This window comes from Diabrotica virgifera, chromosome 3, assembly GCF_917563875.1.
Source record: "Diabrotica virgifera virgifera chromosome 3, PGI_DIABVI_V3a".
Lineage (NCBI taxonomy): Eukaryota > Metazoa > Arthropoda > Insecta > Coleoptera > Chrysomelidae > Diabrotica > Diabrotica virgifera.
In genome coordinates this window covers 117,621,360-117,648,914 of record NC_065445.1, presented here as the reverse complement: position 1 = coordinate 117,648,914, position 27,555 = coordinate 117,621,360, and the positions used below count along the sequence as shown (strand labels likewise).

Below are 27,555 nucleotides of genomic sequence, written 5' to 3'. Positions count from 1 at the left end.
TGATTAATTACGGCGCAAATTGCAATTAAATTTTATCGAAATCACATTTTTGGAGTTCATAAATGTGTCAGTTACAATCACTATTGCTCTGGGTGCTATTCAAAACAGCTTAAACCCCGCTGGGCCTAAGCGGATTAGTGAAACTAATCCGCTGATTTATGGAGTACCGATAATTTGGGTATTTTGAAATATTTTTTCTCTCTCTAACTTATGTACGTACCCGTTTGATATCAGATTTATTTATATCAATTTCTGCTCTTATTATTTAAAATACAGAGTTGGCGCAATGATACGAATTGACCGTTAATTTGAATCGAATCTATTCATATAAATTTCATTGAATTTGAGTTACATTATATTTTCCATAAGATGTGTGCGGTGTCCTTTGGTATGTTTTGGGCTTTTTACTACTTCATTGCTTCGCTTATATCAAAATTTTATTTATAATAAATGATACATATTTGCAAATTTTCAGAATTTTAGCAGTGTGCGAAGTTTTTTCGATTTTTTTGAATGATTCAAGTTTGCCTCCGAGTAAGAAGTTTGCACTGATTTTATATCAATTTTCTACAAAACTCCAGGAGACAATGCCCGTCATGATGCGTCATGACTCACCGTCGGAGACCATTGTCGTCATTATATTCATATTCAGCGCCCCAAAAACCCCAGGAATGAGTTTGCACTGATTTTGTATCGAATTTTCATAAAACTCCAGATGTGACTCATTCTGTGCACCAGGTGTCTCGGAGACCATCGCCGATATGTTATGAGTGTTCTGCGACTCCAAAAACCTCCCGAGTAATTATTTTGCATTGATTTTGTATCAAATTACCTACGCCGACCTGATATTAGTGCTCAGCGATACCAAAGACCACGAGTGACGAGTTTGCTTTGCTTTGTATCCAATTTCCTTAAAACTCCAGAAGGGGAAGTCCATTCTAGGCAGTGCGTCGGGGACCATCGCTGTTATGATTCGTGTTCAGCGAGCCCAATAATTCCCAGGTGGAGAAATTTAACTCATTTCCGTCAATTATTTCCAAATTACAAATTTATCATCTTTCATCACTTCGAAATGCATTTTGGAAAATGCATTTTCCTTGTTTGATAATGCAATTTTCATTTCGTCATCATCATTTTTATTCACAAAGTTTTCTAAGGCTCTTACGAATCAAATGCAAAAAGAACTTCATTGAGATTCATCCAATTGTAAAATTTGGTATGTTTTGGGCTTTTTACTGCTTCATTGCTTCGCCTATTAGTATGATATAATTGATCCAAATAATGGCATAACCCAGACATCCAAAGTGAAAGTTATCCTCCAACACCAAATTGTTCTATATGGTCCACATAATGTTCAGAAAAAAGTCACACCATTTTGAGCGTCGGGTTTGGGGGGGGGGGGAGAAATCGGTAAATTCGTAGTTTTTTAGGTTTTCGTCAATATTTCTAAAACTATGCGGTTTAGCATGAACAACCTTCTATACAAAAAAAATGTTCTACATTAAATTTGCAATAAAAAAGGTCCTATGCATAATCCTTTACCGATTTCTTCCCCCTCTCCCCCCCCCCCCAAACCCGACGCTCAAAATGGTGTGACTTTTTCTGAACATTATGTGGGCCATATAGAACAATTTGGTATTGGAGGATAACTTTCACTTTGGATGTCTGGGTTTGGGTCTAGTCATACCGTACTATATATCAAAATTTTATTTATAATAAATAATATTTGCAAATTTTCAGAATTTTAGCAGTGTGCGAAGTTTCTTTGATTTTTTTAATGATTCAAGTTTACTTACGCACATGCGTAAGGACTTACACATACTTACGTTCATCAATGTACATTGGGAGTTCTAAATATTAATATTTCTGGTAAACAGTGGCAGTTTATAAAAGTCGAAGAATATAATATAACTCTATCAAAGAGTGATTGTCACCCTCTCAAACCAACCGATCTGTGTACGTTGCTGCACATGCTTTAAACGTTATATAACAAAAAATATAGCCTTTCATTATAACTTCAAATGCTCTGATGATACCATTGTGCTTTTGTTTAATACTTCATATTCCATCATTCGTTGCACGCAGACCAAAGATTTCAACTGTATCATGGCAACGTGGACATACATACTTATATGCAGACAATATTAGTAGAGTAAAATTATACAAAATACAACAAAAATAACTTCAAATGTTTTTATCGGTAACCCCAAAAAGTTACAATTCATAATAAAACGTAAACATTATACAGAATGGAAAATCCAAATGAAATGAATCCGTGAATTCGATAATAAATAAATCGAATCGTGTTAAAGAAAACGCTCGGATACGTCGATTGGTATTTGTAGTTTTTTTCTTTCCATTGCTCTCTTTGTTTTTATAAGTTTATCCTTATTATTTTTGGTTAGTGTCCAAGTTTGAATACGTGATTACTGGTAACACACACTGATTGAAGACTTTCGATTTAAGATGTTGCGTAAATTTCTTATTTTTCACGATTTAGCTCAATTTGCCAAATGCCGCCCATGCCAATCTTATACGTCTTTTAATTTCTTCTGTTTAATTGTCTCTGTTCGCTTTTATTACTTGCCCAAATATATGTATATACTCTCTTACTTGTTCTATTTCACTGCCTCGAATTGTTATAGTAGTATCTTGTTCTGTGTTTGTCATCGTATTTGGTTTGCCCTAGTTTCATTTTTAAACCTACTGTTTTTACCTGATTCTTCGAGCATATCTTTCAGTTCTTCTTTACTATTGGCTATCAGGACGCAGGACGATATCATCGGCGTATCTAAGGTGACTCAAGTATTGCCCATTTATTTTGATTCCTAGATTTTTCCATTGTGATTTCTTGCGTACGTCTTCTAATTTCTGATTGAATAGCTTTGGTGATATGGCCTCACCCTGTCTTATTCCTTTTTATCGCTATAGGGTTTGTATATTCGTGCAGTTTTATTCTGGTTGTAGCATTTCTGTAGATGTTGTCTATTAATTCTGTGTATCGGTAGTCTATTCTGCTACTATGTAGTGAGCTTTTTATAGCACAGTGTTCAACACTGTGAAAGGCTTTTTCAAAGTCAACAAAAGCGATGAAAATCGGTATGGTATATTCGATGGTTTTTTCTATAAGGATCTTCATTTTCAAAAGGAGGTCACAGGTGCTAAAACCTTTCCTAAATCCTGCTTGTTCTTTTGATTGATACCCATCTAATTTTGCTATTAAGCAGTTTGAGATTGTTTTTGTAAACAATTTATAAATCGTTTTGAGAAGGGTTATTGGTTGCTAATTACTTAAATCAGATTTTTCCCCTTTTTGTGTAACAGGACTAACAGGATTGTAGTTGACTCATTCCAATCACTGGGGATCGATCATCCATAGATTATTCGAACATTAAAACAAAATAAAATGCATCCCTATAAAATGATACCAACTCAGGAACTCAGGGAAGACCACTTTGATAGGAGAATATATTTTGTGAAGAAATAATGACAAAGTTAGATAACAATGTGATCCAATTAGAACATGTTTTGTTTTCTGATGAGTGTATCTTTATACTTCACGGGCAGCGCTAATTGTCAGAATTGCTGGTATAGGGAAATATAATCTGCATAAAATTTATAATGTCCAGGACATAATGAGGATGATCCAGGATCCAGATTGCCGAATGCAGTTTTACGAAATAATGTAAGATTTATCTAATCAAAATGCAGGCTTCATTCGCCAAATCCATTTTTCGGATGAAGCAACCTTGTGTTTACATGGAACAGTAAATTGACCAAAGTACAGATATTGGATCTTAAAATCTATTGGTTACTTAAAATCAAAAGTTTACGTCGATAATTAGATTGAAAATTCGTGATATAACTCCAGAAATGGTCCATAAAGTTTCAGAAGATTATCGTCCTCGGTTCAATTACCCCTGAGAGGCAGGTGGGAAGAAATATAAACATTTAATTCAAGCCAAAAACAAATTTTAATTACTCAAAGAAACATTTTTTTCAGCAGTAAAGTGTATTTTGTATTCAACAAATTGAATACATAATTCAAAAATTAAATATTTTTGGCCACCCTGTATAAATAATTACTTTGATGTTTATATTACTGAATAGAGAATTGAATAACCTTCAAATGAGTTAGCACTCGACCCCTATTCTCATTAAAAAATTAATCGATTACGTCATTACGCCCAGATGGATAATGTCACTAGTATGAAGATGGATAATGTCACTAGACTTACTTCGTAAGTCCTAGGTTTTCACCCAACATGACCGGAAATATAACCGGAAGTCGATATTTGAACTCTTCGTGAACTTTGCATCCATTGATACACAATTTCAGTAATTTTGAGTCATTTTTACCAAACTTCCGGTCATAACTTTTTAACCGGAAATGACATCAAAACCGAAACTATATATTCGAGCTCGTCTTTCAAAACGCGCCGGTTGGTATATAACATGCACTATTTCTGCGACTATAATGTGGCACTTCCAATTACAACTTTTTAAGCGGAAGAGATATAAAATCCATAAGTGAATATTTGTTCTCGTCTTGTCAAGGTGCGTCGAATAATATATCGCTTGTACTGTTTCGGCGACTTTAAAACAGTATTTCAGGTTGCAACTCCAAACCCGGAAGTCAGCGGCCAAATTTATCACCTTTAATACCATCCTTGGGTTTTAAGCTTTCATTCGACCTTATTTGTCATTCTATCAGTTCTAATAATCTAGGAGTTACATTCGCGGACAGTCAGACGGACGGACGGACAGGCATGAAACCGGAAGTATCTATTTGTGCTCGTCTTGCTAAGGCGCGTCGAATAATACATCCCTGTACTATTTCGGTGACTTTAAAACAGTATTTCCAGTTGCAACTTTAAAACCTTGAGTCCTAGGTCAAATTTCTCACCTTTAATACCATTCTTGGGTTATAACCTTTCATTCGATACCTCATTTGATTAATTCAAGGTTTTCACATTTTTCCAAAATGGGTGAAAAGAAAATCGACCTGTTTTGAAATTTGTCTCCAAAATCTCCCATTCCTTCCACTTCTGTTTCGAGCTAGATAGTGTGATGGATGCCTGGATATTTAAATTGCATCATTTGTTCTATTATCTGACCCTCCAGCTTTAATTTACATCTTAGTAGATTGCTGTTATAACCATGCATTTGGTTACCATCAAAGCTATCTTTTATTTTTATTCACAGCCCTCATTACATCTCTGTAATACTCCAGCTTTTCAAATTTTTTTCAAATTCAAAAAACGAAAAATTAATCGATTTTTCTAGAAAACGGTGCATCCTACCGACTTAAAGGAAGGGTATCTTTTAGTACTAGAATATACCTCAGAATTTAATAATCCAGTGTCAAAAATACTTAAAAGTTAAAGGCAAATAAGCTATGCGATAAAATAACCGTTGCCCTACCCAAAACGGACGCCAATGACCGGTACTAGAAATTCGCAATTGATAGAGTTGATGTATCTCTGGAAGATAAATAGACGTACCAGTTTTCGTTTTTCTAAATAGAAGCGTTCTGGAGCTATATTTACAAAAACTAACTACAAGACGCCATCTTTGAACAGTTCTCCCTTAGGAAGCATTTTTGGGCTAAATGAATTGGGTTAAATTATCTTAAAAGTATCCGTAGTAATTACACGAGATCTCTAAAATTATCGATTTGTGTCCCGAGTGACACTTTGACAATTTTAATTTAACGACCCCGCAGGGGAGTGAAATTATGTCAAAGTGTCACGAGGGCAAAACAAATCGATAACTTAAGAGCTTGAGAGTAATTCGGTAAGATTATTTCATGACTAAAATTGTCTTTTTAAATTATTTTAACTAATATTTTATTGATATCTTCACCTGAATATTTGCTAAACCTGTTTCTTCGTGTTCTCTGTGACAAGTTGTAAAACATGAACTGTCATTAATGTCACTAAATGTTCAGTTTTGCGTAGTAACGAAGGGCATCTGACGTAATGCTTGACGACGGGAAATTATCAAAAATTATCAGTAGTAATTGCACAAGAGCTCAAAAATTCTATATTAATTTTAGAGATCGAGTGCAATTTGTTGCGATTATTTCATGAATAAAACTGTTCAAAACCAAAATTTTATTGTAATTTATTTATGTAAATACAAATTAGTACAATTAAACACACAGTTGTTATACATATTTGACGGTTGAAAGTCAATAATTTTTATAATTTTTAAAACATTATTGTCATTAATGTCACTGAATGTATTTTTTCGTAGCAACGAAGGGCATCTGACGTAATATACTTGACGACGGGAAATTATCAGTAGTAATTGCACAAGAGCTCTAAAATTCTATATTAATTTTAGAGATCGAGTGCAATTTGTTGCGATTATTTCATGAATAAAACTGTTCAAAACCAAAATTTTATTGTAATTTATTTATGTAAGTACAAATTAGTACAATTAAACACACAGTTGTTATAAATATTTCACGGTTGAAAGTCATCACTTTTATAATTTTTAAAACATTAATTATCATTAATGTCACTGAATGTATATTTTCATAGCAACGAAGGGCATCTGACGTAATATACTTGACGACGGGAAATTATCAAAAATTATCAGTAGTAATTGCACAAGAGCTCTGAAATTATTGAATTTTTCCCGAGTGACACTTTGACAGTTTTAATTTCACGAGCCGAAGGCGGGTGAAATTATGTCAAAGTGTCACGAGAGCAAAAATTCTATATTAATTTCAGAGGTCGAGTGCAATTTGTTGCGATTATTTCATGAATAAAACTGTTCAAAACCAAAATTTTATTGTAATTTATTTATGTAAGTACCATTAAACACACAGTTTTTATAAATATTTGACGATTGAAAGTCATCACTTTTATAATTTTTAAAACATTAATTGTCATTAATGTCACTGAATGTATTTTTTCGTAGCAACGAAGGCCATCTGACGTAATATACTTAACGACGGGAGATTATCAAAAATTATCGATTTAATTCAGATTTCTGTAGCTTTCTATTGGTAAGAATCTCCTATGAATGAAATAATCGGGTATAGTATCACAAGAGAGTGAGAATAAATTGAAAATAATGCGACAGTTTTTCGAAAATTTGTTGTCTGGCAATATTATTGCCCAATGACAACAAATTTGAGTAAAAATGAAGCATTATTTTCTTATTTATTTTTACTGTCGTGTGATATTCGTAAGATTATTTTTTAATACGTATATTATGGATATTTTCTTAAATGTGACAGTCGTCAAAACTAGGAAACTGGTTGTCATTAAACAGAAACAATCTACTTAAAAAAATTCTATCGGTAATTTTCTACAGTAGATAATTCTCAGTATAATTTTAATCTGATTGGACAGAATTAAACACGTGATCAAATATCTTACTATACGATTGGAAGTTAAAATCATTAAAAAATAATCAGTTTAATTTAGATTTCTGTAGCTTTCTATTGGTCAGAATCTCCTATGAATGAAATAATCGCTGTAATTTTTATTTCTGTAGCTTTTTATTGGTCAGAATGAAATAATCTAAGGCCTAAGGAATCTCCAGTCTTCGTTTGTCGGGAGAGTTTCTGGACACCCTGTATAATAGAAGCAATTGTGAAATGTTTCCTTTTTTAGCTCTAATAACATATCTGATTATCTCATTAGAAATAAATCTGCCCTGTATATATTTTTCTTAAATATTAAAGAACACATTTCATCAAGAATTGTATATTCAGAACATCAAAGAAAGAAAGATGTGTCAAATAAAAATAATAATAGATGTATTCCTAATTTCACTGGACTAAAATTGGATAGCGGTTTTTCATCACGCCTACTAAACGGTGTGTGATTAGACAAGTCGAATATTTGCGAAACGCGCCGGCGCGAGCGAACCCTAGCGGCGATTCTACGAACGACAGACACCAGATAACCAAGATGGTGTCCGGTTGACGAGGGGAGTGGCGAATGAAAACTGTAGTTGCGGTAGAAACAAGTGCCGGCGAGATCCGGTTATGTAGTAGGGCTCCCTCGTACCGCTTAGCCCTAAAAAAAATACAAACAAGTGCCGTGTGATAAATATGACCTCTTCGTAGTGTGCCATGACATTTAATACTTAAATAATCATAGACACACCCCTATAATTCAACTCATCTGTGATAATAATTATGGCCGTACGTATGGACAACTCTACACCCAATAGAAAAATTAACTATAAAGTTACGGTAGGTGATACTGAACTGTCATATTTGTTATTTATTAAGGTGTACATTAACCCCACCCAATCAGTCATCCCGAAGTACTGTAACAATAGTACCTGTCCAAAACACGGTTGCGTAATATGTTTATTTACCTGTGGAAAAAATTGGACCAGGTATGTTGTCTCAATTTCGTCATTGCATATTGCATCTGCCAGTTTCACGGCCAAACTTATCTACGTTAAGTAATCAGACTAAAAACAAATTACTAATTGATAACAAAAAACTAAAAAGAATCACCGCAAAACCCGAATGTTATGACAGGAGCTATTTAATTCAGGTCCGTCCCCAGGTGTTTCTGTCAACGTAAACTTTTAAATTTTTCAAAGTAAATTTTTGTCCAACTACTCGGTAGAATCGACATACTTTATTTTTCAAATTTTATTACATAAGTCAACCTACAATTTAATTGTTTCTAACTTTTCACAAAAAGTCTTAAGAGGCTATAATAACAATCATCATAATAATGGATCATAGCTGAGATAATTCTGAATAAATTTTATCAAAATGTAAAAACATTAGTTTACAGTTTACAGTATTAAAAATTCTATTTATTAATTACGTTGGCTTAGCTATAAACAGTTATTTGTTTATAATCAGTTTCACATGTTCGTATCTAGTATAGTATACCAGGTTCACAATTGTAGTGCCTAGACTTTGACGTTGATTGAAATATTATAGGGGCAATAGGGGTTATTATACGTTTATTAAGGGTTTACCTGTCCAAAACATGGTTGCGTAATATGTTTATTTACCTGTGGAAAAAATTGGACCGGGTCACCGGGTATGTTTCAATTACGTCCTTGCATCTGCTAGTTTCACGGCCAAACTCATCTGCGTTAAGTAATCAGATTAAAAACAAATTATTACTTGATTGGTAACAAAAAACTAAAAAGAATCACCGCAAACCCCAATGTTATGACAGGAGCAATTTAATTCAGGCCCGTCTCCAGGTGTTTCTGTCAACATAAACTTTTCAATTTTTCAATGTAAATTTTTGGTCAATTAGTGAATTCAATCGGCATACCTACTTTATTTTCCAAATTTTATTACACAAGTAAACCTACAATTTAATTGTTTCTAACTTTTCACAAAAAGTCTTAACAAACTATAATAATAATCGTCATAATCAGAGAACAAGGACCACATGTTCTCTGTCATAATAATCATAGCCGTGATAATTCTGAATAAATACTGTCAAAATGTGTAAAAACATTAGTTTACAGTATTAACAATTTAATTATAATTAACTCATTATTAATTACGTTGGCTTAGCTATAAACAATTATTTGTTTATAATCAGTTTCATATTATGTTCTTATCTAGTATACCAGGTTCACAATTATAGTGCCTGGGCTTTGACGTTGATTGAAATATTATAGGGGTTATTATTATACGTTTATTAAGGTGTACGTTAACCCCACCCAATCAGTCATCCTAAAGTACTGTAACAGTGGTACCTGTTCAAAACACTGTTGCGTAATTTGTTTATTTACCTGTGGAAAAAATTGGACCGAGTATGTTGTCTCAATTTCGTCATTGCATCTGCCAGATTCACGGCCAGACTTATCTACGTTAAGTAATAAGACTAAAATCAAATTACTAATTAATAACAAAAAACTAAAAAGAATCACCGCACACCCCAAATGACAGGTGCAATTTAATTCAGGCCCGTCTCCAGGTGTTTCTGTCATTGCAAACTTTTCAAAGTAAATTTTTGTCCAACTCGGCGGTAGAATCGACATACTTTATTTTCCAAATTTTATTACATAAGTCAATGTATCTAACTTTTCACAAAATGATTTACATAAAGTAAAAGTACTTTATTTCCAAATTTTATTACACAAGTAAACCTACAATTTATTTGTTCACAACTTTTCACAAAAAGTCTTAACAAACTATAATAATAATCATCAAAATAATAATCATAGCTGTGATAATTATGAATAAATTTTGTCAAAATGTCTAAAAACATGAGTTTACAGTAATAACAATTTAATTATAATTAACTCATTATTAATTACGTTGGCTTAGCTATAAACAGTTATTTGTTTATATCAGTTTCATATGTTGGTATCTAGTATACCAGGTTCACAATTATAGTGCCTAGACTTTGACGTTGATTGAAATATTATAGGGGTTATTATTATACGTTTGTTAAGGTGTACGTTAACCCCGCCCCATCAGTCGTCCCGAAGTACTGTAACAATAGTACCTGTTCAAAACACGGTTGCGTAATATGTTTATTTACCTGTCGAAAAAATTGGAGTATGTTGTGTCAATTTCGTCATTGCATCTGCCAGATTCACGGCCAAACTTATCTTCGTTAAGTAATCAGACCAAAAACAAATTTTTAATTGAACTAATAACAAAAAACTAAAAGGATCCACTGCAAAACCCCAATATTATGACAGGAGCAATTTAATGCAGGTCCGTCTCCAGGTGTTACTGTCATGTAAACTTTTCAGACGTTTGGTACACTTAGAAATCAGTAAATTTTTGTCAGACCGTAAACTTTAGCTTTGAAGATACAATCGGCATAATTTATTTATAAAATTTTATTACACAAAGAAACCTACAACTTAATTATTGTTTTCTAACTTTGTGCAAAAAGCCTTAACAAACTATTTTTTCAAATTCGGCCAAAATGTGTAAATACATTAGTTTACAATTTAATTATAATGAACTATGTATTAAGTAATTACATTGGTTTAGCTATAAACAATTATTTGTTTATATTCAGTTTTATTTATTTGTTCATATCTACATACAGAGAGAGTCTGTAATTTGGAATAAATTCAATATCTCAAATACTAATTGTTTTTTTGAAAAATGCTCATATCCTTCGATTAGTATTTCAAATTGTCCTTTTTGACATACAATAATCATGTATACAGGGTGTCCCAATTTAGAGATATGACGTCATCGTTGATTTTCTTAAATGGCAACACTGTCATTTTGATAGCTACTCGTATTTTGATAGGGTGTGTAAAGGTATACACAACTGCAAAATATCATATTTTTATTCTCTACCATTTACAAGATAATAGAAAATAACCAAGTTATGTCTTTAATTTGAAATAAATTCAATAATTAAAATACTAATTGTTTTTTTGAAAAATACTCAGACCCGTCGATTAGTATTTCAAATTGTCATTTTTGGCATAAAATAATAATGTATACAGGGTGTCCCAATTTGGAGATATGACGTCATCGTTGATTTTCTTAAATGGCAACACTGTCATTTTGATAGCTATTTTGATAGGGTGTGTAAAGTTATACATAACTGCAAAATTTCAAATTTTTATTCCGTACCATTTACAAGATAATAAAAAATAACAAAGTTATGAAAAACAAGTAATCAAATAATAATTGAATTTAATTATTTCAATTAATCAAATACTCATAATGTTGCCCTCAATTATTGTCAAATTGTCAATGGGCAACGTTATGAGTATTTGCTTAATTGAAATAATTAAATTCAATTATTATTTGATTACTTGTAGTTCATAACTTTGTTATTTTTTATTATCTTGTAAATGGTAGGGAATAAAAATTTGAAATTTTGCAGTTGTATATAACTTTACACACCCTATCAAAATAGCTAACAAAATGACAGTGTTGTCATTTAAGAAAATCAACGATGACGTCACATCTCTAAATTGGGACACCCTGTATACATTTTTATTGTATGTCAAAAATGACAATTTGAAATACTAATCGACGGGTCTGAGCATTTTTCAAAAAAACAATTAGTATTTTAATTATTGAATTTATTCCAAATTACAGACATAACTTTGTTATTTTCTATTATCTTGTAAATGGTAGAGAAGAAAAATTTGATATTTTGCAGTTGTGTATAACTTTACACACCCTATCAAAATAGCTATCAAAATGACAGTGTTGTCATTTAAGATAATCAACGATGACGTCATATCTCTAAATTGGGACACCCTGTATACATTATTATTGTGTGTCAAAAAGGACAATTTGAAATACTAATCGACGAGTCTGAGCATTTTTCAAAAAAACAATTAGTATTTAAGATATTGAATTTATTCCAAATTACAGACTCTCTCTGTATACCTAGTACCTTTAGTTTGTTTTAATTTTAGTTAAGTTTGAAATAAACTGCTCGTCAAAAGTTAGGGATATAGAAAATTCTGCTGAATTTTTATAGTAGATTTTTTCGTGAACAGATTAACGGATTCCGCTAATTTTTTTTTATTATTTTAGACTTTTCTTTAGTATTTACACAGTTATGCAAAGGTTTACTTAAACTTTTTTTTTGTATTTATACCGGGTGGAAGAAAAGAAATGTTTTTCTTATGTTAAGTTTGATACACCCTGTCGGGAGGACGAGGTACAAATGGGAGTATATATCGAAATCGTATTGTAGTCTTATGTTTTATGTTTTGTGAACATTTTGTTTTTTGAATGTCCCTGATATCTTTAGAAACAAAAAAAATAGACGGTTTTGTAATTTAACATGTGTTTTAACCGAAACAAAAGTTTGAGACACCTTGTAAGGAGAAAAAGGCACAAAGATGAGTATACCTCGATATTTTGTTGTAGTAGTCTCATATTTTGTGAATATTTTATTTTTTAAATTTCTCTGACATCTTTAATAACAAAGAAACTAGACGATATTACTCTTTAATATGTGTTTTAACTGACGACATGCGTCACATCACACATGTGAAACATAGAAAAACATATTAAAGAGTAATACCGTCTAGTTTCTTTGATATTAAAGATATCAGAGAAATTAAAAAAATAAAATATTCAAAAAATATGAGACTACAACATAGTATCGGGGTATACTCACCTTTGTGCCTTTTTCTCCCTACAAGGTGTCTCAAACTTTTGTTTCGGTTAAAACACATGTTAAATTACAAAACTGTCTATTTTTTTTTTGTTTCTGTCTATTTAAAAATATTGCAATTAGGTGTTTGATTTTTACTTATTTGTTTTTTGATGCCAATCCTAACAAAAATGTCATTTTCCAGAAAATGCTTTAGTTTTTTGACATTTTGGACCATCTGTGGAGATTCATGCTTATGTATCTTGTTTATTATCCGCAAATATGAGCTATTATACAGGGTTGACGGTGTACCGACCGAAATCTGAAAATTCCTGGATTTGTGCAAAATAATGAAATGCAAGAAAACTCTTGTAGAAAAAGATATTAATTCACAAGTAATAAACATTTGGAGGAAAATAAATGTAAAAGAAAAGAAGACTAATAATTTACAAAAAAGTGCACCCCAACTATTTACAAAATGATACAGCATAATTATTATTAAAAAATAAATTCAAGAGATTCAATTTAAAAGGGAACCAGCACGTAGAGTTTCACGATATTCGATAAAAATATCAATATTGTATTGATATCGTATCGAAAACCAATACGATACCGATACAATACATACCTTAGCAATATTAATGTCGATACGATACTCATTATCTGAAATCAATACAATACTCTTGTATTGTCGATACGCTTGCCTCGATATTATTGAAAATATTGTTATCGAGAAAAAAAATAAAACGCCACAGTTGTTTGATTATATTTTGTGGGATAGGTATTTAGATCATAATTATTTATTACATAAAAGTCTAAGTGATCTGCAACCCAAGCATCAGCTGTTATCATATTTTACACTTGAGTGCATGAACTTGAAATTCTTGAGAGTGAGTAAATGTCTGTTATGATTACATTGTTTATATCATGTGGCATTTGTGGCAATATTATGCAAGTTAGTGATGATGACTCAAATATATTTTTTAACAAACACTGAATTGCGATTTATTCCGAATCTCCGGGGATTTCCCTATATTTTCAAAAGTAGTTTTTAAACAATACAGAATTAGTAAGTATTTGTCGACTTTCAAATAAGCATTCAGCCATATTCAATCTTTATAAGAATATACATATAAGTTATTATAAGCAATATTCGTATTATTTTTAGAATAATGTCCATTTGCCAAGCATGCAAAAGTGGGCATAAAGGCCTCAGATGTATAATCCTTTTTATGTGGATATATTATGAAGTATTGTATCGATATCGTATCGAAATCAATATCAATACGATATTTTTATAAGAAAGTATTGCCGATATCGATACTCGATACCATACTTCATTTTTCATAACCAATATTATTATAATACTCATTACTTAAAAAGTATCGATATTGTATCGTATCGTGAAGCTCTATCACGGTTGAATATATTAATAAAAAGAAAAAAAAGAGCCAAATATATACATTGGATAATGGTAGAAGAATGCTGCTGAGAATCGATCAAGAGAATTCACCAGAAAAACATCCGAACATGGACCATCCGACCATCCCCAAAAGAGGTGGTCTTTCAAGGAAAATAGTGTGTGTGTTATTTCCTAAGTGGTAATTAACTTTTTAATAAATGTCAGTTCACTTAGCTTTTCAGTGAATATCTTGCAGACATTCTGACTTTTAACCATCGCATCGATTAAGTCTAAAAATACTTTTAAATTAAAATGCCAGTCCTTGTAAAATTCGCTGAATTTTCTTATGAGATCAATCTCTAGTAAAACGAGCATGAGTCTGACTCGTGGATTTTCCAATATTTTTCAATAAGGGTCATACAGATTTTACAAAAAATATGGTAACACTCTTATGTACCTACTATTTTTATTGTGAGTTAAAGACAATTTTAGTTTAAAATAAGTTTAAATTTAGATTTTATTATTTTGACTTTAAGATTTTCCTTCGGAATTAAAATTAATAGGCCACATTAGCGCGTCATCAATATTACTTAGGGAGATAGTAGCACGTAGCACAACCTTTTTCGAAAGTTCTGCAAAATTTGGCAACAGCGCGTCGGCAGTATTTGACACTAATGACACGATGAAGGCTCAATATTGTGACAAATACTCCTAGGCGCGCTAAACGGAAGTACATAATAGAAAACAATTTTATTACATACAATAGTAAATATATATTTATAAGAATAGGTGAAAATTTTATTAAAAGCGTTTATTTTGGTTTTTTTATTTAAATTTTAAACTATTGATGATATTTCTAGAATACCAAATCCTCCTAAAACTTTATATACTTGCATTAGAATTCAAAATATTTTTTCGTAAAAGATGCTTACCTACAAAACTCACTACAAAACTCACAATTGATAATAATCTTTTTTTTTAATAGTCTGACAACTTATTTCCATTACACAAAAATATAATAAATTAATCTATCTATCTATAAGCGAGGTTCCTACACCGCCATCTTTTTCTGTACATCAATTCGTCTTCTTTGATGGCTCTATCTCTCATGATGTGCCGTACATTTTCTTCCCAGGCAACTGAAGGCCTTCCCCTTCTTCTTCTTTGTTGTGGTATGTAATTTAAAGCTTTCTTTGGCCATCTATCTTCATTCATTCGTTTCACGTGACCATACCACACTAGTTGTCTCATTTCAATTCTATCTACACTGGAACATACAGTATGTGTCCTTAATAAATTAATTATAAACAAATACTACTTCCCTATGGATCAACACTAACGAATCCCAATATCTTAGAAAATAATACACTACACTCAACAGATATCGATATTGGATATAGATAACAGAACAGATAGAGAATCTTGCTATTATACTTAGAAAACCGACGCAGGTTTGTCAAAATGACAGCGACCATTTCTCTGTGTTGCCTAATCAGTTATTATTTATAATATTTTATATTAAATTGATATCCTGTTATAGATAATTAATTTTAGTAATTCCAATGTGACACAAAATCTAGGCATGGGATAAAAAAGTTTATTTGAAGAAAGTGTTTTTTATTTGTTCTTCTTACGTACAGTCTCGTTTTTGTAATATTTTATTTAATATACAGTAATTTCCACATACTAACATATTTCTCAAATTGGGAGCTGTACCGCCATTCATCGATAGAACGAAATTAAATCATCTCCGATATGCCGATGACATTGTTCTCATAACAGACGACTTAAGCCGGCCTCAAACGACTCGTGTACTTCGCAAGTACAGAATTATTCGCCTACTTGGAAAGTATACGAGTTTGCGATTGCAATGGCAAACAGGGCACTCACACGACGCGCGACGTGTAAAATTTACAAGTAGGCGAGCGTAAACATTTGGCTTAACGACCTTGACAAATGAATCAGTGGTGTGATTACTAATAAATAGACCAGGACATTTAGGAAAAAATAAATCGATATTTAAATACATCACGTAGAAAGTTACAACGTTTTTCATTGTGTTCAGGATGACACCAGTAAAAAAGTCAACAATAAAAAAATGGCTGGAAATGCAAAGTTGCATTTTAAAGTGCATGATATGCATCCAAAAGTGCATAAACATGTCAAAATAAGTGTATTAGGGCCAGATTTTGTTACTCAAGGGTTTTTGGGTCGCTGAGGACGAATACGCCATCAGAACTGACCATCGGGGCACCTGGTGTCCAGGTTCACTGCTAAGGCACGTCATCTAGAGTTTAGAGGGTTTTCGGCACTACATTTATGCAAACAGATTACTCTGGAGTTTTTGGGATAGCTCAACAAAAATACGCCATCAAAACCGACCCCCCGTTGCACTTGATGCCCAAAAACCCTCCAAACTCCTGAAAATAACATGCCTTAGCATTGTGTACCAGGTGGTCGGGGGATCGGTTCTGATGGCGTATTTATATTCAGCGACCTCAAAAAACCGCCTACTTAATCTATTTGCATGCATTCAGTGCCGAAAACTTTAAAAACTCCAGAAGATGACGTGCCTTAGAAGTGACCATGGGCACAAGGTACTCCGGGGGTCGGTTCTGATGGAGTATTTGTGTTCATCAGCACCCAAACCCCCGTATAATCCGTTTGCGTTAATTTAGTACCAAAATCCCTCGAAACTCCAGAAGATGACGTACTACAGCAGTGATACTGGGCAATAGGGGCTACGGGGGTCGGTTCTGATGGCATATTCGTATTCAGCGACTCCACAAACCTCCAAGTAAACTGATTGCATCAATTTAGGGACGTTAGCCCTCGAACCTCCAGATGACGTGCCCTAGCAGTGACCTTGGGCACAAGCAGGCGCTCCGGGGGTAGGTTCTGATAGCGTAGTCATGTTCAGCGACCTCAAAAACGCCGCGAGTAACAAAACTTGGCCCTTAATATGCTTATTTTGACATGTTTATGCACTTTTTAATGCATGTTAAGAACTTTAAAACGCAATTATTAATTAGGCATTTCCACCCACTTTTCTATTGTAGACTTTTTTCCTGACACCATCCTGAACACAATGCAAAACTAGCAAGTCTTTAGGTGGTGTATTTAAAAATCGATTTATTCCGGTGTTTTCAGTGCTAAATGCACTGGTCTAAATGAATAGTCGCAGTAAATGCCAATAATTATTTATACATTTCGTTTGACCGCCTCTGCAAGTATAGACAAGTATGTACTTCGCAAGTGTGCGAATAATCGTGATCCCTTTGACTCGGGGCATTTTTACCGACAACAGTTGGAAGACGAACGAGTGGCAACGAGTGACAAATAATTGTACGAGTAACCCACTCTGACAACATGGCAAGTATACGCAAGTGACGATTATTCGCCAAGTACACGAGTCGTTTGAGTCCGGCTTTAGGAGAAGCCAGCGGCGGATCCAGCATCATTAAGAGGGGGTGCCGATTGGCTAAATTTCTATATACAGTAAAACCTGTGTTACTGACCACCTGCCAAAATCGGCCACCTTTACTAACGGCCAGTTTAAAAATTCGCCAAACCAATTATACGTAGACTACAAAAACTGGAAATACCGGCCACCTTTCTATATCGGCCAATGGTTCTTTCATTTTTAGTGGCCGTTACTGACAGGTTTTACTGTAATAACAATAATAATAATAATAATAAGTTGGCTTTAAGAATACGAAGACAATGGAGAATGCAAAATACCCTAACAATACCGATTATTATGTCTACTACTGGAGTCATTCCGAAGAACCTCCGCGAAAACATAAAAAAGCTGAGTCTCTAAATGAATATCTTTATTAAGACCATGCAGAAAGCTGTACATATTACTCTCGACTGCCAGATGTGTATAAAAATTGTTGGGAGATACTCCAGCCAGCATACCACGTTACCTAGGTCTCGATAACACGGAAAAAGTCACACCAAATTTTCCTCTTAGAGCGAGTTTAAACAGTATGGCTAAATCTGGATAATAATAATTATAATAAAAATAATCATGTAGGCGTAAACATGTAGATAATACAAAAGTATATTTAAAATTTTTTAATTTTTCATACAAAAATGAAATCATTTAATTTTATCTAAGTACTTAATTTGTAATAACGTATTGATAATGAATAAAAAATTGAATAAAAAAATATGAAAAAAAATTTTTTAAGATACGCTTTTCTTTAGTTACGAGTGACCCAAAATAAAAGTATTATAAAAAAATCAACTAAAAACCAAAAAATAAAAAAAATTTAAAAAATCTAACACATTCATCAAAGAAAAGCATGGCGCGTCTTCACCGAATAAACGGTTTCCGCCCCACGCTTTTCTTTAACGAATGTGTTAGATTTAAAAAAAAAAAAATTATTTTTTGGTTTTAGTTGATTTTTTTATAATACTTTTAATTTTGGCCACTCGTAACTAAAGAAAAGCGTTTCTTAAAATTTTTTTTTTTTTTCATATTTTTTATGTGTTATAGGTGTTAAATATAAAGAGACAGAAGAACTTAAAATTACAAATTGGAAAAATAAAGCAGCAAGGAGAAAAGAATGGAAAAGAATAGTAAACCAAACCATGGGCCTTCTAGGCCTGGAGCCCTGGAGAGCTAAACTATATGTGTATATGGTCGAACGGTCGAATATTTCGCGAAATGAACATCGGATCGAAGAACTGAAAAATACCTTTTCAGTAATTTTTAAAAATCTATCGAATGACACCAGATACGACCCCCTACTCCACCCCCTAGAGGTGGGGTAGGGGCTCAATTAAAAATCGTAAATGGAAACCCCCAGTTTTTATTGCAGATGACGCTATAATATATAGAATATAGAAATAGAATAATATAGATTACACTTCCAGATGAAAAACTAAACATCACGTGTTTAATATTTTTCAAAAACCTACCGAATGACATCCTGTCGTGTTTGGTGGTATTCGATAGGATTTTGAAAAATATTAAACTTATGTTTTTTGATTTTTCATTTGAGAGTATTTTTAGAGATATTAAACCATTTCTATAAATTACCTATGGTATCACGATTAATGGTTTTCCGATTATAGCGCCATCTATCCAGAATTCGAAAAATGTCTCGAATAAAAGTTGCTTACTTTTACGTAAGGAATCCAAATCTGCAATTAAAACTGAGGGTTTCCATTCAATATTTTAAAGTTACCCCCATCCCACTTTCAGGGGGTCGAGTGGGGGGTCGTGTTTCCTATCATTTGATAGATTTTAAAAATTATTGAACACATATTTTTCATTTTTTCGATTCGATGTTCATTTCGCGAAATATTCAACGGTTCCGCTACTTTTGGGTTGGGACACCATATACATAATACATAAAGTTGATGAAAGAAAAATAAATATAATATGTAGTGAATTATCATTAAAATTTAAAAAACCCACAAAATGAGACTTTATAAGTTAACAACTTACAGTAGTTTCGGAAATGTAATAATGAATTAAACGAATGTAATTTTCAAAAAATCAAAATAACTACTTTACTTTTTCAAATTCATGTCGAAATAGTTTTAATGCTATTTCGTAATGGGAAAGTACATCATGTGACACCTCATTTAAAAGCGTTTGAAATACTGATTACAAAAATGTATAATACCTACATACGCAAAATTTTGGTCAAATGCTTTTTAAACACATTAATTTTTTTCGAATCCTGAGAAAGCTATTACGAGAATTTTTGGAAAATTTAAACGCAGAATAAAATACATATTACATTATTACCGATGGCCGAAAGTCCATTAGAATAAACAAAAGGTTTCTTGTAAATGATATAGGCATTTGAAATTAAAAATCATACTCAATTTTCTCTTCTTTTTCACCCCTGTAACTTATTAAAATAAACATTATAGAAGTTTTCTGGGACTTTCGTCCCTCGGTAATAATGTAATCTTGCATTTTGTGTTTAAATTTTTTAAAAATACTTATTAGTTTTCTCAGGATTATAAAAAAATGAATGCATTTAAAAAGCATTGGACAGAGATTTTGCACAAGCATTACCTATACATTTTTGTAATCACTATCTCAAAAGCTTTTAAATGAGGTGTTACATGTACTTTCCCATATGAAGTTTAAAATTTAATTCATTACCATAATTTTATATGTGGATGATTGCATCCCGCGACATAAATGACTATCTATCGTACTCGTGCATAAATACTCACGTCTGTCAAACGTGATATTATAGAATAAACTTATTAGTAGGGTACAGCTCAATAGCTCCGCTATAGTAATAGATAGCAATAAAAGTGAATAACAAAAATTTTAGCCACCTTTGAGCTTCACATTACAAAATTAGTTAGAATGTTACAGAGTGTTCGATAACACAGTGGCAGACCAAACTTATGTTTTTTTAAATGGAACACCCTATATTTTATTTTATATTCGAAATCCTGTTAACTTCTCCATCGCAAAAATATAAAGGTTTGTTATGTTATACAGGGTATTTACAAAGTTATAACCAATTTTATATGAAAATCGTAACAAGTTCAACTCCCTGTATAAATAAAAATAAGCAAAACAACAATGGTTTATTAATGCCATGTTTTTTAACGTATTGTCAAAATTTTTAAGAATGGTCGATATTTTCTTTATATCATGCTAATTTTCTTTATATCAAATACAGGATCAGTCAAAACGCAAGTATATTATTTTCTCAGTAATTTTAAATGGAACACCCTGTATTTTATATCACTATTGAAAAGTACCATTACCGTACTTTAATTTTTAGATAACATTCCCTATGTCTAAATTTATTAGTTTTCGAGATATTTTCATTTTTCAATGGATCAGTAGCGTGGCCACCCAAATCACCAAAATTTAATAAACTGGACTGATTTTTTTTGGGGTTACGTTAATAATGAAGTTTATAAAATACCTCCAACAACAAGGGATGAGATGAAAAATAGAATACAAAGTGTATTTCGATGTGTTAATTTACAAATTCTCCGTAGAGTAAGTAGCTCATTCAATGATCGTTTTTAGGCGTACATAAATGTGTTAGGAGATAATTTTGAACACCTTATGTAATTAAATATTAAAAATATTTTATTAAAAGTAGCTTCTAATCTTTTCAAACATGTTTTTTTGCAAAATGTATTACTGATAAATTATGTTTCGTTCTTTATTTGTTACATTGTTACATTTACATACAAAAGTAGTGTTTAATTGTCTTCACAAAATATTGTATTTTGTAATTGTGTGTGTTTTTTTTTAAATTTATTACTAATTTTCTTTGTTTATTTGTTGCATTTACATAAAAAGATAGTTTTTAATTGTTTCAAAAATGTTGCATGTAGTGGTTGTGTTTTTGTTTGTAAAATGTATTACTAATAAATTATTTTTATTTCTTTATTTTCTACAGTGTTACATTGATTACCGGATTGATAATCGGTAATCTTCAATTGTCAATTCAGTCATGGCTTACTTAAAATTTAGATAAATTTAAACACCTAAAATAATTTGCTTTGAAAAATGAAAATATCTCGAAAACTAATAAGTTTGGGCGTAGGGAATGTTATATAAAAATTAAATTACGGTAATGTTACTTTTCAATAATGATATAAAATACAGGGTGTTTCATTTAACATTACTGAGAAAATAATGTACTTGCGTTTTGACTCACTCTGTATTTGATATAAAGAAAATTAGCAATATCAATAATTCTTAAAAATTTTGACAATAAATAAAAAAATATGGCATTAATAAACCATTCCTGTTGTGCTTATTTTTATTTATACAGGCAGTTGAACTTGTTACGATTTTCATACAAAATTGGTTATAACTTTGTAAATACCCTGTATAACATTACAAACCTTTATATTTTTGTGATGGAGAAGTTAACAAGATTTCGAATATAAAATAAAATATAGGGTGTTCCATTTAAAAAAACAAGTTAGGTCTGCCACTGTGTTATCGAACACCCTGTAACATTCTAACTAATTTTGTAATCTGAAACTCAAAGGTGGCTAAAATTTTTGTTATTAACTTTTTATTTATTTATTAAGCGCAACAGGCCTTGTAGGCCTAGGGCTAAAATGTTTACATTTCTGATTACATAAATAATATAGTAAATAACTTAATATAACTTACATAACTTATAAATTTTATTTAAATACACTTCAGTCTTTTTATACACTCCTTCACAACCTCTCTCCATCTCCTTCTGTCCAATGCTAGTTCTTTCCATCTCTCAATGTTACTTTTCTTCAAGTCTTCATATACACTGTCCTTCCATCTTTTCCTTGGCCTGCCTTTCCTCCTCTTTTGTATTGGTCTTCGTGAAAGTACCATTTTTGGCATTCGTTTACTTCCCATTCTCTCTATGTGCCCCAAGTATCGTATTCTCTGTGCTTTGATCGTCGTCGTAATCGTTGGCTCTTGATATAGTTCTTCCAATTCTTTATTGGTTCTTCTTCTCCACTGACCTTCTATTTTCACACCTCCATATATTGCTCTTTGCATTTTTCTCTCCCATCTTTCTAACAGGTCTGTTTCTGACTTTTTGAGCATCTAGTTATTAACTCATGAGTTATTAACTTTTATTGCTATCTATTACTATAGCGGAGCTATTGAGCTTTACCCTACTAATCAATCACCCTGTATATAAGACATACATTTCATGCATATATAAGACATACCTTTTTCCATAAAACTCTCGATAGTAGAATTGGTATTTACTGCATCATCGTTGATTTGTATCGGACACACTGAAAAATCGCATGACTTGTTTTGAATGCTCTCAGAACTTAAATTTGATCCAAGATCAGTGACTATATTTTTTGACCACCATGTCATTGTATTGAACAAAATATCTGAAATATCGAATATTAATCTGTCTAGACAGTGCCGGAGTGACCTTGCTAAAACTATGAGTAAGAGTGGACTATTAAGCTATGCGATTATTGTTCTTCATGTAGCATGTCCTTTCAGTCTCGCAAGTTCTTCAACCATGAAGTCCTTCGCCCTGGACTGCGTTTGCCTGCTATTTTTCCTTGCGTAATATTTTTTAGCGACCTATATTTGGGACCTCTCATTACATGTCCGGAATACTCCAGCTTTCTCTTCTTGACGTGCTATGCGATGTTCAGTATTAACTCTGGTATATTTTTTATTTCTTGAAGTTCTAACGATGTAGACAGTATATTAGTTAACCAGATGATGAACGGGTACGATGATGTTCAGGAAAAGGACGAAAATCGAATACTTAACACGCTAAAAGAAGGCCTACAAGAAGTTGTAGATTGGAACTAGGAATTGCAATCCAGCAGCATTTTCAATCCAGCTGGATTTTTGCAAGATTGGCCTGAATCCTGCTGGATCCAGCAAAATGTGGAATCAAAATAAAAACACAATTTTAATTTTTTTTTGTCTGTATGCTAAATTTCTAAACAACAGAAACATGAATTATTTAGTTTTTTGAAAGTGGTAACTTAAAACATAGGCCTTACCTACTTCGCACAGAACTGCACATATAACTGGTTGCGGGGAAAGCCCTTCCAGCTTCTTTGCTGGTCGGTTTTAAGGTCATAAAATACTCGTAGACCATTGACAAACGATTGTCTTTCACTCCTTCGGTCTCATAAACTGCCATTTCCTTTTCCAAAATCTTTTCGTAATCTTTTTGAGAACCAGTTTTTTTTTGGCTATAAATGTTTTCTCTTTCTACTTTCAATTTAATCTCAAGTTCTTGTTCCAAAGTAAAATTCACGGGCTCCGGATTAGTTGGCCCATCTTCTTCCATTATCTCTTGCACTGGTTCCACAGTTACTTGTTTATTTATACGAATCAACAAATTGTTTATCTCTTGTCGGATTGCATTATTTTTCGGCATGGGGAAGTAACCAGGATTGTTTAGTCCTTCGTCATACTTTTTTTGATTTTGTAAATACACTAATGTAATCTCATAGAGGCGCCGTTCCGTAATTCTGTTGCGTAGTGCTTCCGATAGATCGGCATTAAGGCTATAGTCCTGGCTATTTAGTTTGTCTAAGACAAATTTCATGGTTGTGTCGACCGTTATCAAAGTGGAATCTATTCTGCAAAGAGCTTCTGCAGCCGGTTAAAAGTGGCGATTAACTCATTGATTATTGACCACTAGCCAGAAGAGAGTTTTATCGCAGAATCAATGTATATCAACGCTTTATCGATGCAAACTTTTAAGCTATAGAAACTTTCCAGTAGACTGAGCTACTGCCAGCGCGATAGAATGGCAAGTTGCCGACTTACGGCTTTGAATAAAGAGGCTAATGATGACATTAAGTAACTTATTTCGAATTTGACACGTTTGCGGAACCGCGCTGCTGGATCCAGCACGTTTTGCTGGATCCATCATGTAAAAAAGCGCTGGATCCAGCAATTGCAATCTCTAATTGGAACTCCAGACACACTGGTTTAGAGCATAGTATCTGAGAGAATGAAGATATATGTATGATGACATAGAATCGAAATAAATCGAAACAACGTAAAGTTACGGTAACTGTAAAAGTGTGAAAACGTTGTAAAAGTTTATATAAGACTTCGTGTAGGTATGGGAAACTAAGTTTCAGGGTGTCATACGAGTGGTATACCGAAAATGTCGGTAACATCTTTCCTAAACATCCTAACCTACTTCTGACGATTCAATCCGTTTTCTCAAACTGAACGCCGACTCCTTAAGTGAAATGAGTAACCGACACAGGAAAAAATAGGGAACTAATTGACATGTTCACTGCTGACACATTTTTTACTTGGCAGTTAGAAAGATTAAATATAGATCAAGGTCTGTTTTCTCTTAATGGAGAGGAGATAGAACGTATAAACCATTTCAAATGCCTTGGCAGCTGGTTAAATGTAAATTGTGACTCTGATGAAGAGATAATAACCAGAATCGAAATATTACGTAAGGCTTTTATGACCTTCTTCATCTTCTTCTTCTTGACTGGCTTTACAACTCGGGGTGAACTTAGCCGCCTCCAATATGCCCCTTCATCCAATATATAATCGTAGATAAATGGGCTTCAACCTCATTCTTCCATCTTTATCTGGAACGTCCTACTGATCTACCGTCTGGTTTCTCAATAAATACTGTCTTAACACTCTGTCTTCCTCTGATCTTACTATATGACTTGCCCATCTTATCCGGTTAGCTTTTATATGTCTGACGATGTTTTCAGTGCCATACCAGTATGGCCAGGAGTCAGTTTTATGATCTGGAAACCAGTTTTATGTAACAGAAACCTGTCGATGCATATTTGTAAGATCCTGAAATGTTATTTGTGGTCTATCCTATTTTATGGTTGTGTGACACGGACGTTAAAAACCACAATGCTAAACAAATTAGAAACTTTCAAATTGTATTGGTTGCGAGCGACGGATCCTAAAGATATCGTGGGTTTCGCAAACTTCCAATGAATATTTTCTTCAAATGATGAATTCTACCATATAATGCAAGGAACCATCGAGTGGCGGCTGGTCGTGAGGCAGTGCCTCACCAATATATCAATCGACTATTTACGTTATTTCGTCATCAATTCTTTAACTACAATTTAAGTAACTCTTTGAAATTTGCTAAATAGATTTTTATGATAAAACATAAAAATAAGTACGGCCCTGATCTCTGCCCTCCGTCCTACGTCCGAGTATGTTGCATCTCATTCTCACTCTCTTAAATTATAACAGATGAAGTCTGCCTTTCTTGCCTTTTCTAACACACGGCATTTTCGTCAACGGGACCAGATGTATGTCGGCAACCAACAACAAAATTCTAACTGAGGTTCAATTTCGAAACGCGAATTTCACTATCCTTCGAGGCTAGCCTCGAAGGCTGGCCATAGTAGTGTGTAAGATACGATATACCTGAGCGTATAATGTAGAACTTCACCAATCTGTTTAATGGATAAAAATGACTGGATATGTAATTTAGTCTGTTAACAATTTAAAAAAACAAGCGGTGCCCAATATAACTTTGTTCTGAATGCAATTAATTAATAATTAAAAAATTACTTTTCTTTATAAATTAAAAAAAAATCGGACGGGTCAGATATTTTAGATTTTATAGATCATTCGAAACAAAAAAGATCTTTTGTAATTTTTTTCTTAAGTTGATCTTTTTCGAATTATAAACAATTTAAAACTGAAAAAAGAAAGAAAGATGGCGTTTTTCAAGGCTTGAAATATAGTAAAAAATATCATTTTTGAAATTACGAAGTCCATACCTAAATTCAAGTTCAAGCATTATTCTATCAGTTTTGATAAGTAGTTTGGACCTATTTTAGGCATTTTATTTTAAAACATTGTTTTTTAGTTGTTAATCGACCGTTTTGCCGTAAGGAACTTTCCTCCTTAAAAATGAAAAAATTATCCTACATTTTAGAATAAAATATGGCAAAAATTATTATCAGGAACTGATAGAAGAGGGTTTGAACTTGAATTTAGGTTATTGATGATTACAAAAATAATATTTTTTACGTATGTTTTGAGCCTTGATAATCGTCATCTTTCGTTCTTTTTTCAGTTTTAAATTGTGTATAATTCGAAAACGATCAACTATATTTTTAAAGTTTATAAAAAAAGTCAGTTTTTAATTATTAATTAATTATAGTCAGAACAAAATTAGATCGAGTACCCCTTGTTTTTTTTTTTAATTGTTCCTCCTCCTCCTAAGTGTCTTCTCTATTGAGGTTAGCGGTCAATATGACAAATTTCTGTCTGTTCTGGGCTTGATGAATTAAGTCATTTGCTGTTGTGTGGGTCCAATATCGGATGTTTCGTAGCCAAGATTTTTTCTTTCTTCCTATACGCCTTTAACCTTCGATCTTGATTTCTGATATTATCTGGAGCTACTCAAATTCCCTATGACGCATTATGTGTCCTACATAATGACGTCTTTCTAATTTTGATAGTATTGACCAGAGGAGGACGTGTGTTCATTATTTTCAGTACTTCTTAATTCGTAGTTCTGCTGGCCCAGCTTATTCTTAACATTCGGCGGTACAACCACATTTCGAATGAATTCAATTTGTTAACGTCATACTGTTTTAACGTCCAGGACTCACAGCCATATAGTAATAGAGACC

At 32.6% G+C, this 27,555-nt stretch overlaps 1 protein-coding gene across 5 annotated transcripts in view; it reads left to right on the top strand.

The window, feature by feature from the left end:
- The window catches only part of LOC114334579 (protein alan shepard), a 531,107-nt gene that overhangs the window by 153,451 nt on the left and 350,101 nt on the right, over positions 1–27,555 (top strand). For 4 of the 5 annotated variants that reach the window (XM_050645409.1, XM_050645410.1, XM_050645411.1 and 1 more), the window contains exon 1: positions 7,927–8,218. The exons of the other annotated variant lie outside the window; for it this stretch is intronic. In XM_050645409.1, coding sequence (XP_050501366.1) covers positions 8,162–8,218 — 57 coding nt within the window. In that variant the 5' untranslated portion in view covers positions 7,927–8,161. Of the gene's footprint in view, positions 1–7,926; positions 8,219–27,555 lie in introns of those variants that run through there. 5 annotated transcript variants of the gene reach the window in all.